This window comes from Stegostoma tigrinum, chromosome 26 (assembly GCF_030684315.1).
Source record: "Stegostoma tigrinum isolate sSteTig4 chromosome 26, sSteTig4.hap1, whole genome shotgun sequence".
NCBI classification, from domain to species: domain Eukaryota; kingdom Metazoa; phylum Chordata; class Chondrichthyes; order Orectolobiformes; family Stegostomatidae; genus Stegostoma; species Stegostoma tigrinum.
Window position 1 is genome coordinate 6,409,590 of NC_081379.1, and position 18,917 is coordinate 6,428,506.

Here is an 18,917-nt window from a genome sequence, read left to right on the forward strand (position 1 = left end):
GTATCAGTCTGAAGAAACTCAGCAAGTCTGATTACATCCGTGAAAAGAAACAGAGTTAATGTTTTGAGTCCAGTGACTCTCCTCTGAAGTCTTAAAGGGTTTATCAGAACAATCTAAAACTATAGATTATACCCTTGGGACTATCAGTCCGTCATTTGTGACTAACATAAGAAATTTGTGTTTCAAAGGGCTTCTTAGTTTCAAAGGATTAAGAATATTTGGAATCCTCTACCTTAAAGCTGTAGATGTCCAATTATTGAGTATGCTCAAGGCTAGAATGATCAAAACATTTTGACATGGAAATTGAAGGATATGGGGAAAGGTTGGAAATTGGAGTTGTGGCCCAAGATCAGCCATGATCTTCTTTAATGGCGGGATGGGATTGAGAGGCCATAGACTTTTGCTTTGGAAACACTTTAAGTGGACCAAAAGTTATGAATAGAGCCTCAAGTTTTTGTCTTAATAACTGAATAATCTTGCCACTGCAGATTTTATACAGGGCATAAAATGTCATATGGAGAATTGTGTGGAGAATTGTTGATGTTAAGTTTTGTAGGTTGTATTTTGTTATAGTCTCAGTGCCATATTGGTTTACACCTTTTTACTGCCATTATTTCTCTTCAAAGCTACATTTTAGTTCGTTGCACTGGAATTTTTTTTGTAAATTATGTGGACAGGATCTTAACTGCAGAATTGAAGGGTAGCAACAGATGCAGCTAACAATGTTGTAACTGGGCTTTGCAATCTTAAGAGAACTGACTTTTAAGTGCTGTTACCTGTAGATAATGTGCTGTATTGTTTAAAATAAAATTAAACAAAAAAAAAACCTAGTTTCAGTTAGCACATTAGAAGCTCCAAGAAGAACCAAATTTTCAAATACCAAATGTAGGTGTCTAGGGACCTGGGATTTTGGAAGAATGTGTTTGTACTGTCAGTACATGAATGTCATGGAGGGCTTGTATATTTCCAGTTTAAAAACTGAATGAAAGTGAGCATTTGAGGCTGTGGATGATTGGCAGTTGCGGTTGTTGCTTTCTGCTGTCGAGACTTCCTTGTGTTGATTGATAAGAGCACAATAGTAAATCTATCCATGTAGCACCAAGATGTGTGATCGTTGCAACCCGGAGGCTGGCTGTTTGAATTATATTTTGGTATTTCCTTTCAAATATAAACAATTGGTCAAAAATAGATCATTTTTTAAAAAAAGAGCATTGTACTTGTGTGAGTTGGGAGAAGTGGAGTGGGATCTTCTTTGAGGCCCTTTTCCATTTCTTTTACAAGTGGTTCCTGTGGAATAATGAATGCTGCCATTCACAAGTTCCCTGAGAATGAATTAAATCACACAGAGTCTTGTTATATTAGTTAGAGTATTTAGGGAAGAAAAAGATAGATGGAATTTTTGGTCCATTTGTACATGTAATGTTAACAATTAAATGCCAATTGTATATTGTAAGATAGCTCTTAGAATCTCCCAGCACCTTAACCCATAGAAGGTGAATCAAGATTAACATGACAAGATTGAACTATTAACTCCAAACTGCATTACATTGCGCACTGAGGGCTGTTGTGGGCAGTGGGTTTTCATTATATCTGGATCAGGAAGCCTGGGTTCAAGTCCCACCTGTTCCAGAGATGTGTAATAACATCTTTGAACGGATTGATTAGAAAATGTCTATGTTATTCACTGAGGAGTATATGCCTTTCTGATCGCATTATCCTGTTACCTCTGCAGATGCAAATAGCACTATTACACAAATGCGCACAAGCCAAAACTACTTAATGAGTCTTGTTTGCAAATGAAGTAAACAGACCTGGAATGATAAGGACATTACATGGAGAGACTGAAGTTGGAATTGCTTCCCTCTGAGCAAAAAAGGTTCAGGGGACAATTAATCATGGCACTCAAAATCATGAAAGGTTTGATGAAAGAAATAACGGGAAATTGTTTCCATTTTTGCTGACTTTTTGTAGGTCAGTAGGAGATGATTTAGAAGGTACTTTTTAAATCTAGAAATGTATATATTTCGCATGACTCTGATTGTAACAGTGACTTTGTCTCTTCCTTCTTCAGCTTTTATTTTAGGAGCTAACTGTACAACAGTTGTTGAAATTTAAACACAAGATAAATACGCAAGTTAGTTTGTTTTGTTAACTGAGGTTAGTGATCATAAACGCACATCAATCCAGTGGGCTATCTACAGAAGTCTTTGACAGTACTATTGGTTTCGAGTATTTGGCAGAAGAAACATCCAAAACCGTGGATAGACTAATATTTTAAGCAATCATTCTGCACTGCAGCTTCCAAGTCTGCTAAGAGACTCCAGGACAAATACATTTGGGAACCTGTACCATGTGCAGAGATTAGCAAAGCAACTCATAGTATAAATGGAGCACCAGGTTTAACTATAGTACACTAATTAATACATTATAAAAATTTGTATTACGCTGATTTATATTTTAGAATCTTCATAAAAACTGGCTGGACCAAAAAGCAGGAGTGAAATGGTTTGTGTTACGGTTCGGATTCTAAATAATTGGGTTTTACTTATAATGTGTAACTTATCGATGTTTTAAAATTGTCCCTCAAGTTTAGCAATGTGCTCTTTAGTCCTTAAAACTGAGGCGATGTTTGATTTGTGAATTTTTATATTAACCAGGACCACTCCAGTGGCAGGGATGTGGGAAGAAAGCAGTGCTGAATATATTGCTACAAATGCCACTAATAGGAGAAGATGAGGAAAGGAAAGGGATGGTTTCCTTTCCCAGATGCATTTTTGGTTCAGAGGAAATAATTCAGTTGTAAGTTGAGAACAGGAACATGTGTTTTCAGATTTGTTGTTTGTAGGTGGCGATGCTGGCATCATCCATCAGACAGCTGTCTGACCCTAATTGTGAAACTCAAACAATCCAAGTAAACTGTGCTGGGAAAGTATAGGTGGATTTAACACTGCTGGTGAGGAAAATAACTCTTAAGCACTTTAGTGTTGATTCAAAGATCGCAAAGTGTTGTTGATATGACTTTAGGAGGAATAAGTTTTAACTCCCAAGACTATTAGAATTGTTGAGACAGTAACTACTTTGTTGAGGGGGAAGGAACACAAAATACTTTGAAAAAGAAATTTCATCAGATTCCAAACGCAAGCCTTACAAATCTAAGTGAAAGTAGTGATAAATTGGTTTGGGTTGAAAATAAGCTTGGACACAAGAAGTCAGATGTTGCGTGAATAAATCTCTTGGTCCAATATCCTGGGTTGATTTTAGTGATTAATTAAGTCCCATGGTGACCCTTAAGTCTATCTAGCTGACTTGGGTTGGCATGGTTGACTTACCTGTTTTCTTTTAATTATTGGCAGCAATCTTTGTTGCCACCTTGTTGTATGACCACTGCCTGAGAATGTAATGGTAGATCTACTCTCCACAATCCAAATATTCAGTCTGTGGCTGCTGAGCATGAGTGTTTAGTTGTAATTTTAGTCATTTTGTTGCTGGACAATTTCCTTGTATTAAACGCTAGATCATTTCTTATTGTTTCTGCGCAACATCCATTTGAAAGACATCTCGCGTTTTTAAAACTTGTGTTTTGTTTTATTCACTTGTGGGATGTGGCGTTGCTGGTTGGACCAATATTTATTGCCGGTCACTCGTTGTCCTTGAGATGGTGGTGGTGAGCTGCCTTCTTGAACAGCTGCAGCCTACATGCTGTAGGTGTACCCACAATACCACTAGGGAGGGAATTCCAGGATTATTGACCCAGTGACCCTGAAGGAACGGTAATAAATTTGCAAGTCAGGATGCTGACTGGCAAGGAGGGGAACTTGCAGGTGATGATGTTTCCATGTATCTGAGGATCTTTGGCAAATTTCTGCAGTGCACCTAGTACAAACTGCTTCTACCGATTGTTGGAGTTGGAGGAGTGGATTCTTGCGGGGGTGATGCCAGTCAAGTAGGCTGCTTTGTCCTGGATCGCATCAAGCTTCTAGAGTGTTGCTGGAACTGCACTCTTCCAGGCAAATGGTGAGCATTTCATCATACTCCTGACTTGTGTCTTGTGGATGGCAGGAAGGCTTTGTAAGTCAGGAAGTGAGTTGCACATTGTGGTGTGCCTAGCGTATGACCTATGTTTTCCAGCATAGGTAACTGGCTAGCAACGTTAGCTCATTTTGCTCTTCTCACTAAGCTGTCCTACTCCAAAAGTGCCTCTGCAGATGTCAAAGGTAGAGTTGACTTGCAGTGAATCAAACCTTTGGGTATGTGTCGCTAACAGCTTTGCTCTTGGCACCATTCAGCCACCCGCCTTTAACTGTCTGACTTGTCTGAATGAAATTGGCGAAATTATCATTCCACCAGGTCCAGCAACAGCCTTCAGTGGTATTAGCCAAATAGTGTCTTGTCACTGATATTTAATACTCAGGACATTTTCTTTGATTTGTACCTTATTCTAAGTAAACACAAATATAAGTATCTATTACTCTGGTTTATGTCTTTTGCACCAACTGTTACTTTTTTTGAAAATCTGCTTTAATGTCTGCTGGCATGTTAATTTGTCCCTTGGTTCAGCAAGCAGGTGTGTGTCTCTCAACTTGTTATTGTGCTAAACAAAACTGTGTAGTGTAGTACATAATCTATTTTAACTGGCATTCGTTCTTGGGATGTGGAACCACTGGCAAGGGCAGTTTATAACTTGCATATCCAGCATCAGCCTAAGAACAAGTGTTAAAGTGCACAGGGAAGCCATTCAGCCCATCAGTGCCTTTAAAAGAGGTGACTAATGAGGTAGTACATGCATTGACGTTAATTTTCCAAAATTCATTAGATTCTGGAAAGGTTACTTTATATTGGGAAACGGTGAAGATAACTCCTCCATTCGGAAAGGGACAGCAGCCCAAAGCAGGAAACCAGGGCAATTGGCTTGATGTTTGTCGTGGATAATACGTTGGAATCGATAACTAAGAAAGTTATAGCTGGGCACTTAAAAAAATTCATGATAATTGAGAAGAGCAAGCATATTTTTGTGAAAGTGGAATCAGGCTTAACCAACTTATTGGAGTTCTTTGAAGGAGTAGCATGCATTCATGTTCCACTGTCTGCCATGGTGGGATTTAATCCCATGTCCTCAAAATTCCTAGTTCTCAGGATTTACAGAGGTAATCCACTGACAATACCACTAGGCTGTTGCCTCCTGTGATATTCACAAAGGTTAAGGAAATTCAGCATGTTCATAACGACTCTTAACAGTTTTTATAGATGCACCATAGAAAGCATCCTATCCGGATACATTACAGTTTGGTAGAGCAACTGTATACCTGGTAGAATATACCTGGACTTTCAGAAAGCCTTTAATAAAGTCCCACATAGGAGATTGGTGAGCAAAATTAGGGCACATGGTATCGGGGGCAAAATATTGGCTTGGATTGAAAATTGGCTGGCTGACAGGAAGCAAAGAGTAGTGATAAACGGGTCCCTTTTGGAATGGCAGGCAGTGACCAGTCGTGTTCCACAAGGTTCGGTGCTGGGACTGCAGCTATTTACAGTATACATTAATGATATAGATGAAGGCATTAAAAGTAATATTAGCAAATTTGCTGATGACACAAAGCTGGGTGGCAGGGTGAAATGTGAGGAAGATGTTATGAGAATACAGGGTGACTTGGACAGGCTAGGTGAGTGGACAGATGCATGGCAGATGCAGTTTAATGTGGATAAATGTGTGGTTATCCACTTTGGTGGCAAGAACAGGAAGGTAGTTTACTATCTAAATGGAGTCAAGTTAGGTAAAGGGGAAGTACAACAAGATCTGGGTGTTCTTGCACATCAGTCAATGAAAGCATGCATGCAGGTACAGCAGGCAGTGAAGAAAACTAATGGCTTGCTGGCCTTCATAACAAGAGGAATTGAGTATAGGAGCTAAGAGGTCCTTCTGCAGCTGTACAGGGCCCTGGTGAGATTGTACCTGGAGTATTGTGTACAGTTTTGGTCTCCAAATTTGAGGAAGGACATTCTGGCTATTGAGGGAGTGCAGTGTAGGTTCACGAGGTCAATTCCCAGAATAGCGGGACTATCATATGTTGAAAGGTTGGAGCGACTGGGCTTGTATACACTTGAGTTTAGGAGAATGAGAGGGGATCTGATTGAGACGTATAAGATAATTAAAGGATTGGACACTCTGGAGGCAGGAAGCATGTTTCTGTTGATGGGGCGAGTCCAGAACCAGAGGACACAGTTTAAAAATAAGGGGTAGGCCATTTAGAACAGAGCTGAGGAGAAACTTCTTCACCCAGAGAGTGGTGGATATATGGAATGCTCTGCCCCAGAAGGCAGTGGAGGCCAAGTCTCTGGATACTTTCAAGAAAGAGATAGATAGAGCTCTTAAAGATAGTGGAATCAAGGGTTATGGGGATAAGGCAGGAACAGGGTACTGATTGTGGATGATCAGCCATGATCATAATGAATGGTGGTGCTGGCTCGAAGGGCCGAATGGCCTACTCCTGCACCTATTGTCTGTTGTCTGTTCTGCCCAAAAATACAGAAAATTACAGAGAATTGTAAACATGGCCCAGTTCATCACGAAAACCAGCCTTCCTTCCATTTTCTCCAACAGCAATTCCCACGGCTTCAGGAAAGCAGCCAGTATAATCAAAGACCCCTATCACCCTGGTTATACCATCTTCCAAGGTTCTACCTTCTTCGATCAGGCTGAAGATACAAAGGTTTGAAAACACATACCAATAGTTTTAAGGACAGCTTCTTCCCCGCCATTATCTGACTTAGGAATGGAGCTCTCATATATTAGAGTTGATCTTTCTCTGCATCTTTGTTGTCGCAGTAACACTACATTCTGATTCTGATATGTATAAATATCAAGTTAATTACTGCCTTATCTTTCTCTTGGTCCCCTTATTTGAGGAAATATACCATTTCATTGGAGATAATTCAGAGAAGATTGATCCCAAGTATGGAGGGATTGCTTGTGAGTACAGCCTAAACAGATTGGGAGTCTACCTGGAGTTCAGAAGAATGAGAGGTGATCTCATTGAAACATACAGGACTCTTAAAGGGCTTGACAGGATAAATGCTGAAACAATGTTTCCCCTCATGCCAGAGTCTAGGACCAGAGGGCATAGCCTCAGAATAAAGGGTCACCAATTTAAAACTGAGGTGAGAAGGAATTTTTTTCCCTCGAGGATTGAGAGTCTTTTGAGCTCCTTGCCACAGAGAGCTGTGGGGGCAGGGTCCACGTGTATATTTAAGACTGAGATAGATTCTTCATCAGTCAGGGAATCAAGGGTTCCAGAGAAAATGCAGGAAAGTGTTTGTGAAGTATGTTGGATCAGACATGACCCATTGCATGGTGGAGGTTTGAGGGGCCATTCCTATTTCTTGTGGTCTTCTGAATCTGTAACCTCTGAATATAGACCCGTGCTCAACTGCAAGCTTTTTGTGCAGTTTATGTAATGTAAACATCTACACGGCAGTTGAAAAAGTGATAGCTTCCTCTGCTGAGTACGTATGATGTGGAGGTGCCAGTGTTGGACTGGGGTGGACAAAATCAGAAGTCACTCAACACCAGGTGATAGTCAACAGGTTTATTTGGAATAACCTGGTGTTGTGTGACGTCTGACTTTGCTGATTACATATTTAGCATCTCAATTGCTTCCAGGTCGAGCACCTGAAACAGGAGACCTGTGTTTAGACAAAGCCGGAGTTCAGATTCATCCAGAAACTGGGAAGGTCATTGTTGGTGCCAATGAAGAAACTTCTGCTTCCCACATCTATGCAATTGGAGATCTTGCAGAGGTAAGACATGGTCCAGCTGTTACTATTGATGAAATGCAGTTATCAGTTTCATTTGTTGTAGTTATGAAATGTAATGGATAGGGAAAGGGTAAATCGGTTGCAGGATTTTTGTACTTTTGCTGCTCTGTAATTGCATTGGTTTTAATGTTGTGCTGTAGCACTTGTACTTGCTTATCACAGTTGAGGCTGACATGTGTTTACATTTCAGCGCCTTAAAAATCCTGTGCAATTATTCAGTAGCTGACAGTGTTTCCCCTGTATCCTAAAGGCATGCCTTTTGGACGATACAGTCTGCCTCAATTATCCAAAGCAAAAAGCTGTAGGTACGTGGCCAAATGCAAGAATTAAAACACAGAAGAATATTTTATTGTCTCAGAGGGAGATGTAGTCAACTTTGGCCGAGTTAAAGTCAGAAAAGCAGCTGCCATCAATGGGTTAAATGGATACAGTCACAATAATTATACACGTTAAGAGTGGCAAAGCATATCAACTAATATTTTAGTGCCATCTTGTACACTGTCTTTCTTATGATAATTTGGAATTTCATAACTGTGCAGTCAGTATCAAAATGGAACATGAGTAAATAATTTTATTATTCAAGAGGAGTTGAGCTAATTCTACTTATTTGTTTAATAGGGGCGACCAGAACTCACACCAACAGCTATCAAAGCTGGCAAGTTACTGGCACATCGACTTTTTGGCAACTCTACTGAATTGATGGACTATGACAACGTGAGTAAATCTTACGTATAAATTCAGTAGCAGGTCAGTTTAAAAAAGTTGACTGTCAGCCATTGTATTGAAGAAATGTTTTAACTGTGTGCATGTTTAGTAGTACATTTACACAAGATACAATTACAAATGGATTCGTAATTTAGTGGAATGGCAGAAAGTTTCTGTAGTTGGAGCTGTTCCCTTTTTTGCAGATGAAACACGTGCTCTACAAAGAATTGTTCCTCACTTGCTGGTTCAACTATGGAATTACCATTACCAGGGTTTCAGCTAGCTGGCACATGCTTCATTGGAAAGGAACATAAAGTTTCTATTGTACCTTTGGACTCTAAAGTGATTTACAATTTGTGAACATTTTTGAAGTGCAGTCATCACTATTTTATACAAAACTATTTGCATACAGACTGCCCTGAATTAAAAGACCATGTACACTTTTCTGCTGATTGTTTGAAGGATAACCATTGCCCAGGTACTTAAGGTGAGCTCACCATGCTCCTCTTCAAAATAGTGCCATTGGATTATTTTCGCCCACCTGAGCAACACATCTAGTGATTTGGTTGATGAGGTTGCTAACCTAATGTACAGAAAGAATATAATTAGTAACAGAATCAAAGGTTACAGGGAGAAGGCAGGAGAAACATATCAGCCACGATCGAATGACAGAGCAGACTTGGCCAAATGGCCTAATGCTGCTCCTTTTTTTGAATAAGAACACAATAAGTAGGAGTAGTAGTAGTAGTAGGCCATTTTGTCCCTCAACCTGCCCCACCCCCACTCAATAGGATCATGGCTGATTTGTCCCAAGTGTCAATTCCTGTGTCATGCCAGCGCCTCATGGAGTCAACTTCCTGATTTCAAAAATCTATCTGTTTCCTCTTTTTAAATGCTTTCACTTATCTAGCCTCCGCAACTTTCTTGGCTGGAGAATTCCAATGTTCCCTCATTTTGTCTGCTATGTCGTTTAGTTTGAGACTCCCTTACAAATGGAAACATCATCTCAACACCTACCCTGTCAGGCCCCCTCAGAATCCTGTATGTTTCAATAAGGTCACCCCTCATTCTTCTAAACTCTGGTGAGTAAAGCCCAGACCTGTTTAGCTGTTATAGACAAGTGAATGCCTTCAGCCCAAGAATCAGCCTAGGGAGTACCTTTTGAACTCCCTCCAGTGCCAGACAAGACTGGCAGCTCAATGTTCTGAATTTTGGATGCTATAGCAAGGATAGTAAAGGATAGGGAATGGTGTTTTTGGTTAAGGAATATAACTAGAGAAGATATTTCTGAAAAATTGTCCAGTGAAAATATAGGGGTAGAAATAGAAATAAGAAAGGAAAGATCACCTTGATGGGATTGTACTACAGGACCCCCAATGGTAAAATGGGAATTGAGAAACAAATATGTAGGGAAACCTCAGATATATGTAAGCATTATAAGGTTATAACAATGGGGGAATTTTAATTTTCCTAACCATTGACTGGAACTACCATAGTGTTAAAGGTTTGGATGATGAAGAATTTTTCAAATGTGTTCAAGAATTTTTTTTCATTGATATGTGGATGCTACTACTAGAGAAGGAGCAAACCCAGACGTAGAGCAATAAAACAAGGCAGATGACCGAACTAAAAGTGGGCGAACACACTGGGTCTAGCGATCAGAATTCAATTAGTTTCAAAATGGCTACGGAAAAGGATAAGCCTTCGATAAATGTTAAAGCTTTTAATTGGACTAAGGCAGATTTTAATAGTAAGAGACGAGCATTTTCAAAAGTTGATTGGAGTAGACTGTTCGCACGTAAAAGAACGACTGACAGGTGGGAGGCATTCAAGAGTTCAGAGGCGTAATGTTCGTGTTAGAGTGAAGGGTAAGTGAAGTGTTAAGATTAAGGAACAATGGATACATAAAGATATTGAGGTTCTAGTGCAGCGTAAAAGACAATCTTATTTTACATATGGATAACTTGGATCAATTGAATCTCTTAATCAATGTAAAGAGTATATAGCATTCTTAAAAAAGAAATCAGGAAGGCAAAGGGGGGGATATGAGATAGTGTTGGCAGATAAGGTTAAGGATAATCCAAAGAGATTCTACAAATACATGAAGTATACAGGGTAACTAGAGAGAGGGTTGGGTCTCTTAAAGACCAAGGAGGTCGTCATTGTGTTGAACCCCAGGAGATGGGAGTGATACTAAACAAATACTTCACATCAGTTTTTACTGTGGAGAAAGAAATGGATTCTAGAGAATGTAGAGAAATAAATTTTAATGTTTCAAACATTGTTCACATTACAAAAAAGAGGTTTGGTAGGCCTTCGAGAATATAAAGGTGGATAAGTTTCTGGGACCTGATCTAATGTATCCCAGAAAGTTGTGGGAAGTAAGGGAGGTAATTACAATACCCCTTGCAGAAATACTTGCATCACCTGTAACTACAGGTGAGGTGCCTGATGCCTGGAGGGTGGCTAAAGTTGTACATTTGTTTAAGAAAGTATTAAGGAGAAACTGGGGAACTATAGAACTGAGAATCTGACTTCGGTTGTGGGGGAATTTTTGAAGGTGACTATAAAAGATAGAATTTATTGACATTTATAGAGGCAGAAATTTGATTAGAGATTGTCAGCATGATTTTGTGCAAGAGAAATTGTGTCTCACAAACTTGATTGAGTTTTTTGAGGAAGCTACCAAAAAGACTGATGATGGCAGGGCAGCAGACGTTGTTTATTTGGATTTTAGTAAAGCCTTTGACAAGGTTCTGCATGGCAGACTAATTAGTAAAGTTAGGCCACATGGGATTCAGGGTGAGCTGCCAGTTGGATACATAATTGGCTTAACAGCATGAGACAGAGAGTGGTGCTGGAGGGTTGCTTTTAGGACTAAAGGCCTGTGACCAATGGTGTTCCACAGAGATCGGTTCTGGGTCCTGTTTCGTTTATCATGTACATAAATTATGTGGATGGGGATATAGAAGGCATCGTTAGTAAATTTGCGGACAACGCCAAAATTGCTGCTGTTGTAGACAGTGAAGGTTTTCTAAGATTACGAAGGGATCTTAATCAAATGGGTCAGTGGGCTGAAAATGGCAGATGGAGTTCAGTCTGGATAAATGTGAGGCTTCTCATTTTGGTACAACAAACAAGACTGATGCAATTAATGGTAGGCGCTTGGATAGTGTTGTAGAACAGAGGGACCTAAGGGTGCAGATACATTATTCTTTGAAGTTTATATCACATATAGACAGGGTGGTTAAAAAGGTGCTTGGCACACTTGCCTGCATTACTCAGTCCTTCAAGTATCGGAGTTGGGCAGTCATGTTGAGGTTGCACAGGACATTGGTAAGGCCTCTTCTAGAATACTGTGTCCAGTTCTAGAAGGATATTTTTAAGCTGGAGAGGGTTCAGAAGATTTACCAAGATGTTTCTGGGTATGGAAGGTTTGAATTATAAAGAAAGACTGGATAGGCTGGGACAATTTTCACTGAGATTAGGAGGTTGAGAGTTAACTTTAACAACATAAAGAACATAAGAACTAGGAACTAAGAGCTAGAACCTTATAGAAGTTTATATTTTAAAAAAAACGGGTGTAGATAGAGTTACTGGTAATTGTCTTTTCCCTCGGATGGTGGATTTCAAGATAAGGGGGCACATTTTTAAGTTAGGAGAGAGATTAAAAAAGACGAGGGGCAAATCTTTTACACAGATAGTGGTTTGTGTGTGGAATGAACTTCCTCAGGAAGTGGTGGATGTGGGTACAATTAAAACATTTAAAAGTCATTTGGATAAATACATGAATAGGAAGTGTTTGGTGGGATATGGGCCATGAGCAGGTAGGTGGGACTAATTTAGTTTAGGATTATGTTCAACATGAACTGGTTGGACCGAAGCATTTGTTTCCATGCTGTATGACTGTATCTGACCTATCACTAACTTTTGCTGCTTTTTATGATTCAGTCCTCTTCTTGTGTTCATTAACCACTTATTACTTAGAATTCTCAGCAAGTCCATCTTTTTGACCAGAACACATTGTTGGTAGTGCTATGAAAAATCGGCTTAAACCTCTGCCCCTTCTCAACTGTTGACCTTCTCCCTGGTTTAGCTTCGCAGCCTGCTTAAGATAACTTCCTTTATTACCTCTGTAATTGCCCTTAATTAACTTGAGGACACTGGTTTTAGATACGAAATGCTTGTCCTTGAAAAACGTGAAATTCCAGCATGTTGTGATCGCTATCCCCCTTGAGCACACTAAATGATGAGGTCCCTTATTAATGCAACCTCATTACACATTACTGATCTAAAATAGTGTGTTCGTGAACAAATTCTGCAACATGTTGCCTTAAGAAACTGTCCCTGATGCACTGTACAAATTTGTCTTGCAAGTTGCCCTTGCTCATCTGTTCTGCCCAGTCAATTTTCTTCAAATACCCTTGAATATTGAGTTCCTTGTTTTGGTCACCCTCCAACTGCATCTCTGCGATAACCATCATGTCATATTAATTTATTTCTCTTTGCGCCATCAACTCATTTATCTTACATATGCTGTGTCCATTTTAATAAAGAGCCTTAAGTTTTGACCTTTTACCATTATAACTCTCTGGTTCTAATTTTTGCTGCACTCTTCTGCTTTATTTTTGCTGTTTCCTACTTGACTCTGCACCTCTGCTTTCTTGTTTCTTTTTGATTTCTTAAACTTCCCTTTAGTTGAATCCCAAGTGTCTCACTGCCCGTATGCTCAAAAATAACACCTCTTAAGAGTGCAACACTTTGTTAGATTGTTGGCCTCTTTGTGCTGGAGTTCTAGAGTGGCTTGAGCACAGAACCTTGCAACTCAGAGTTAAGATGCTCCCCACTGAGCCCACGCAGATACTATGATAACTTTTATTTAATAGCTTGATACTTCTGCCCAGTTGAAATGCTTGATTTATACATTTAGGTCGCAACAACAGTTTTCACACCATTGGAGTATGGCTGCGTGGGCCTGTCTGAGGAAGAGGCAGTACAACGACATGGTGAAGACAATATAGAGGTAGGAAGCATAGAAGCCTATTTTTCTATCTCGTAAGGCTCTCTTATTTGATTGCTCTGTTTGCGTTTTGCAGGTGTGGAAATTTGGACACATATTTTCCTGCCAGAGGACAAGATCACTACATAAATGGAACTTCAGATTTGTAAATTAGTGAGAATGTGTGTTTTTACTTTTTTCAATTTTTTCTAATCATTTTTGGGATGTGGGCATCATTGGCTGGCTATCATTTCTTGCCCATCCCTAGTTGCCCTTGAGAAGATGGTGGTGAGCTGCCTTCTTGAACTGTTGCAGTCCACCTGCTGTAGGTTGATCCACAATGCCATTAGGGAGGGAATTCCAGGATTTTGACCCAACGACACTGAAGGAACGGCACTATATTTCCAAGTCAGGATGGTGAGTGGCTTGGAGGGGTACTTGGAGGCGGTGGCGTTCCCATATGTCTGCTGCCCTTGCCGTTCTAGATAGAAATGGTTGTGGGTTTGGAAGGTACTGCCTGTGGATCTTTGGTGAATTTCTGCAGTGCATCTTGTAGATAGTACCCACTGCTGCTACTGAGCATCACTGGTGGAGGGAGTGGGTGCTTGTGGATGTAGTGCCAATCAAGCGGGCTGTTTGTCTTGGATGGTATTAAGCTTCTTGAGGGTTGTTGGGGCCGCGTTCATCAGGCAAGTGGGGAGTATTCCATCACACTGTTGACATGTGCCTCGGAGATGGTGGACAGGCTTTCGGGAAACAGGAGGTGAGTTACCCGACGCAGTATTCCTAGCTTCTAATGATCTCTTGTAGCCACTGTGTTTATGTGGTGAGTCCAGTTGAGTTTCTGGTCAATGATAGCCGCCTGTTTGTTGAAAGTAGGTTATTTAATGATGGTAACACCATTGAATGTCAAGGAGTGGTGGTTAAATTGTCTCTTATTGGTGATAGCCATAGCCTGGCATTTGTGTGGTGCAAATGTTCCTTGCCACTCATCAGCCCAAGCCTGGATATTGTCCAGATCTCGTTGCATGTGAACACGGACTGATTTTAGTATCTGAGAAGTCACGAGCGGTGCTGAACGTTGTGCAGTCATCGGCAAACATCCCCACTTATGACGTTATGATGGAGGGAGGGACATGGATAAAGCAGCTGAAGATGGCTGGGTTGAGGACACTGTCCTGAGGAACTCCTGCAGAGGTGTCTTGGAACTGAGATGATTGACCTCCCACAACCACAGCTGTCTTCCTATGTGTCACATATGACTCCAACCACTGGAGCGTTTGCCCCCAATACCCATTGATTCCAGTTTGCTAGGGCTGCTTGATGCCACTCTTGGTCGAATGCAGCCTTGATGTCAAGGGCTGTAACTCTCACCTCACCTCTGGAATTCACCTCTTTTGTTCAGGTCTGAGCCAAAGCTGTGTTGAGATTAGGAGCTGAGTGGCCCTGGCAGAACCCAAACTGGGCATCACTGAGCAGGTTATTGCTGAACAGGTGCTGCTTGATAGCACCGTTACTGACACCTTCCATCACTTTGCTGATGATTGAGAGGAGACTGATGGGGCAGCAATTGGCTGGGTTGGATTTGTCCTTATTTTTATGTACAGAACATACTTGGACATTTTTCCCCACATTGTCAGGCAGATACAAGTGTTGTAACTGTACTGGAACAGCTTGGCTAGGGGAGCGGCAAGTTCTGGAGCATAAGTCTTCAGTACTATTGCCAGAATGTTGTTAGGGTCCTTAGCCTTTTCGGTACCCAGTGTCTCCAACCATTCCTTGATATCACGTGGAGTGAATTAAATTGCCTGAAGGCTGGTACATTCACTGTTTGGCGTGCAAGTAGTCCTGTTTGGTGGTGTCACCAGGTTGACACAAGGTCTTCAGGTATGTCTGGTGCTGCTCCTGGCATGCCCTCCTGCACCCTTCATTGAACCGGGATTGATTCCCTGGCTTGATGGTAATGGGTTGATTGGGGGATATGCCGGGCAATGAGGTTACAGATTGTGTTGGAGTACACTTCTGCGGTTGATGGTCCACAGCATCTCATGGATGCTGAGTCTTGCTAGATCTGTGCAAAGTCTGTCCCATTCAGCACAGTGATAGTGCCACACAACACAATGGAGGTTGTTCTCAATGTGAAGGTTGGACTTCATCTCCACAAGAACTGTGCGATGGCCACTGTTACCGATACTCTCATGGACAAATGCAACTGTAGCTGGCACATTGGTGAGGATGAGGTCAAGCATGTTTTTCCCTCTTGTTGGTTCCCTCATCACCGCCGCAGACCCAGTCTTGCAGCTACGTCCGTTAGGACCTGAGCAGTTCAATCAGTAGTGCCATTGCCCAGCCACTGTTGGTGGTGAACATTGAAATCCCCCACCCAGAGTACATTTTGTGCCCACACCCTACTCAGTGCTTCCAAGTGTTATTCGACATGGTGGAGCACCAGTTCATCAGCTGAGGGGGGGACAGTATATGGTAATCAGTAGGAGGTTTCCTTGCCTATCTGTAACCTGAAGCCATGCAACGTCCTTGTGGAGAACTCCGAGGGCAACTTCCCCCTGACTGTATACGACTGTGCTGCCACCTCTGCTGGGATCCACCATATCCAGGGATGGTGATGACTGTGTCTGGAACATTGCCTGTAAAGTATGATTCCGGAAATATGAGTATAGTCTGAGAGACAGCTCTGTCAATTTTGACACTAACTCCCAGATGTTAGTGAGGAGGACTTTGCAGGGTCGACAGGGCTGTTTCTGCTGTTGCTTAGGTCAATGCCAGGTGATGTGCCCTGTTTCATTTCTTGGAGACTTTGCAGTAATTGGTAGAACTGAATGGCTTGCCAGCTATTTCAAAGGGCACTTGAACATCAGCCACATTGCTGTGGGTCTAAAGTCACATCAGGTGGTGACGGCAGATTTCCTACTAGGGAACCAGAGGATTTTCCAACAATCAACTATGATTTTTTTGGTGATCCGTAGATTCTTAATTCCAGACATTTTTATTGAATTCAAATTCCCATCTGCCATGGCAGGATTTGAACCTGGATCCCCAGCTTGTTAGCTGGGCCTCTGGATTAATAGTGTAGTGATAATACCACTAGGCCGTTGCCTAACCCCAGATATGTGATCCAGGGGCTCCTGGTTTGCACCCATGTGACTTTCAAGATCAAAGCTTGGTCAAAGAGAGAAGTTTTAAGGAGTGTCTTTGTAATACTGTTGTCTTATTCATTGTTTTGTTGTTGCTTTTAAGGAAAAGCTAGCTAAACACTTGAGTGGGAGAAGAATGGAAAGTTCTGCTGATGCAGTTTGTTGAAGAGGTGTAGGAAAGATGCACCTTAAATCCAGGATGAGGGAATGGGGCTGAATTGACAATTTTGGAATCGTGCATTTTATGCAGTTGTAGATTTTATGCTTTCTTAGCACTGTAAATGATTCTCAGTTACCTAGAGGAGATTACATTTTAATGATGGCAGAATCACTTAAATTGAACTACATTTTGGCGAGATTGTAGTTGTCTCTTGTTAGTTCAGTGAGTTTGTTCAACAATATAGGTTCAGAATCATGCTCCAAGCTGTGATTTAGATTACCCCATCCTTGATAATGGTCCCTGCACAACTGGGTTGTGGAGCTGAATATTCTGTCAAGTCATGATTGCCATCCAGTGGACTCTTCTGGAACTGAACTTACATGATTTTGGGAGAGCACAGATGGAATTTAGATATGATCCCTCTGCAGTTGAGTAATCTTCAGTGTTTCACATTTGAAGGCCTGCATGTAAAGATTGATAGTTTAAGGGAAGGACCAGACAATATCTCATGCTTCTGCATCTGTGTTCTTGCAGCACCTGGGCCAGGATATTTGAGGAACAAAATTGCTCTAGTTTTAACACGTGTTTTTTCTACAGGGATAAACAGAATTAAAAATTCCTCAGATGCCAAATTGTGTGAGCCTCAGTCTGTCTCCAGAGGTTTACAAAGTGAATACATGTTGCTGAATAGTTCTTGGATCATGTAGCGTGGAAGGGAGCCAATCAGTCCAGCTTGCCTGTACTTTGAAAGAGTTAGCCAGTTAGTTCTTGCCTTTCTGATCTTTCCCATAACTTGCAAATGATTTCTCATTTCAACTGTAATCTACTTATTTTTGAAAGATAACAATAAACCAACTTTTTAAAAAACAGTGTAGTACAGATCACAAACACTTGCTGAGTTAAATATTAGGAAAAGTCTTCCTTTCCACCTACTTCTTTTGCCAATTATTTTATTTTTATGTTCTCTAGTCATCGATCCTCCTACCAGTGGAAATAATCAGTACTGCATACATGAAAAAATCTCAGTTCTGAAATGCTTTTACTAAGCCGTCCCTTAACCATCTCTTGAGGAGAGAACAACCCCACCTTCTCAAGAAATTCTTCCTGAAGTGAGGTACAGGATTAAATACAAGACTTCAACTGGGGTGTAACCAATAATTTAGTAAGGTTTATCAGAACCTACTTGCTTTTGTACACCATTTGAGATTTTGCACCACTAAGTAGTAAGATCAGTTCTGAGAAATAAGATGCTTTCACTTTTGTATGATGTGTAAACACTAAGTACTTGTAAATGAGGGTTGCAACAGATTAAGCGTAGGGCAAAATCTCACCCCGAAAGGAACATCTTCACAGTGTCAACACCATATTTCTGTTTCATGTGCCAGACATTCTTGTGGCTTCGTTGTGTGAGACTAAGCTACTGAGGAATTGAAGGCAACTTAGTGCTTTGGACCTGTCCCAACAAGGAGCTGAAACTTTCCAAATGTACTACACCTGAGAAGGCCTGTTTTCATGAAAGAGCAGACTTCATCTGGCCTAAAGTCAAATGTGGGTTTGAGAGGTTAAGGATCAAGGAAGTGCCTTTTGTGTCCTCGTGATGTCCCAAAAAGGTTCATAGGCAGGGAAGTACTGAAGAAATACAGCCACTATTGTACAAGATGCAGCAGTTAATTTATATATCACAAGGTCCCATAAACAGTAATGTAGTCATGGCTAGAAAATCTATTTCAGTGATGTTGGTTAAGAATAACTATTAACTAGGCAGTGGAGAGACTTGCCCTGCACTTACACTAAAATATATCCACCAGGCAGGGTTGATAGGGCCTGCATTTAGCATTCCCTGCAAAAAGCAATACCCCTAACAGGAGTACACCTACAGCACTGACTGATTTATGTGTTCAGATTTCTGGACTCAAACTCTATGTACCAAGCTGTTACACCCAAGCCCCTGATATAAAGAACTTTGTATCATGATGTTCACAAGGTCGTGTGCTTAAAAAGATGTAGATGTTTTAAAAAGAAAAGTTAAAATAGGCTCCATTTAATATAGATCAAAATGTTGTAGGGTGCAAAAATTGGTGGAATGCAG

General features: G+C 40.9%; 1 protein-coding gene across 2 annotated transcripts in view; it reads left to right on the forward strand.

Annotated features, from left to right (window-relative positions):
- txnrd2.2 (thioredoxin reductase 2, tandem duplicate 2) overlaps nucleotides 1-18,917 on the forward strand; it is a 78,953-nt gene that overhangs the window by 54,501 nt on the left and 5,535 nt on the right. For both annotated transcript variants that reach the window (XM_059654927.1, XM_059654928.1), the window contains 3 exons: nucleotides 7,658-7,794; nucleotides 8,431-8,526; nucleotides 13,448-13,540. In XM_059654927.1, coding sequence (XP_059510910.1) covers nucleotides 7,658-7,794; nucleotides 8,431-8,526; nucleotides 13,448-13,540 — 326 coding nt within the window. The remainder of the gene's footprint in view (nucleotides 1-7,657; nucleotides 7,795-8,430; nucleotides 8,527-13,447; nucleotides 13,541-18,917) is intronic.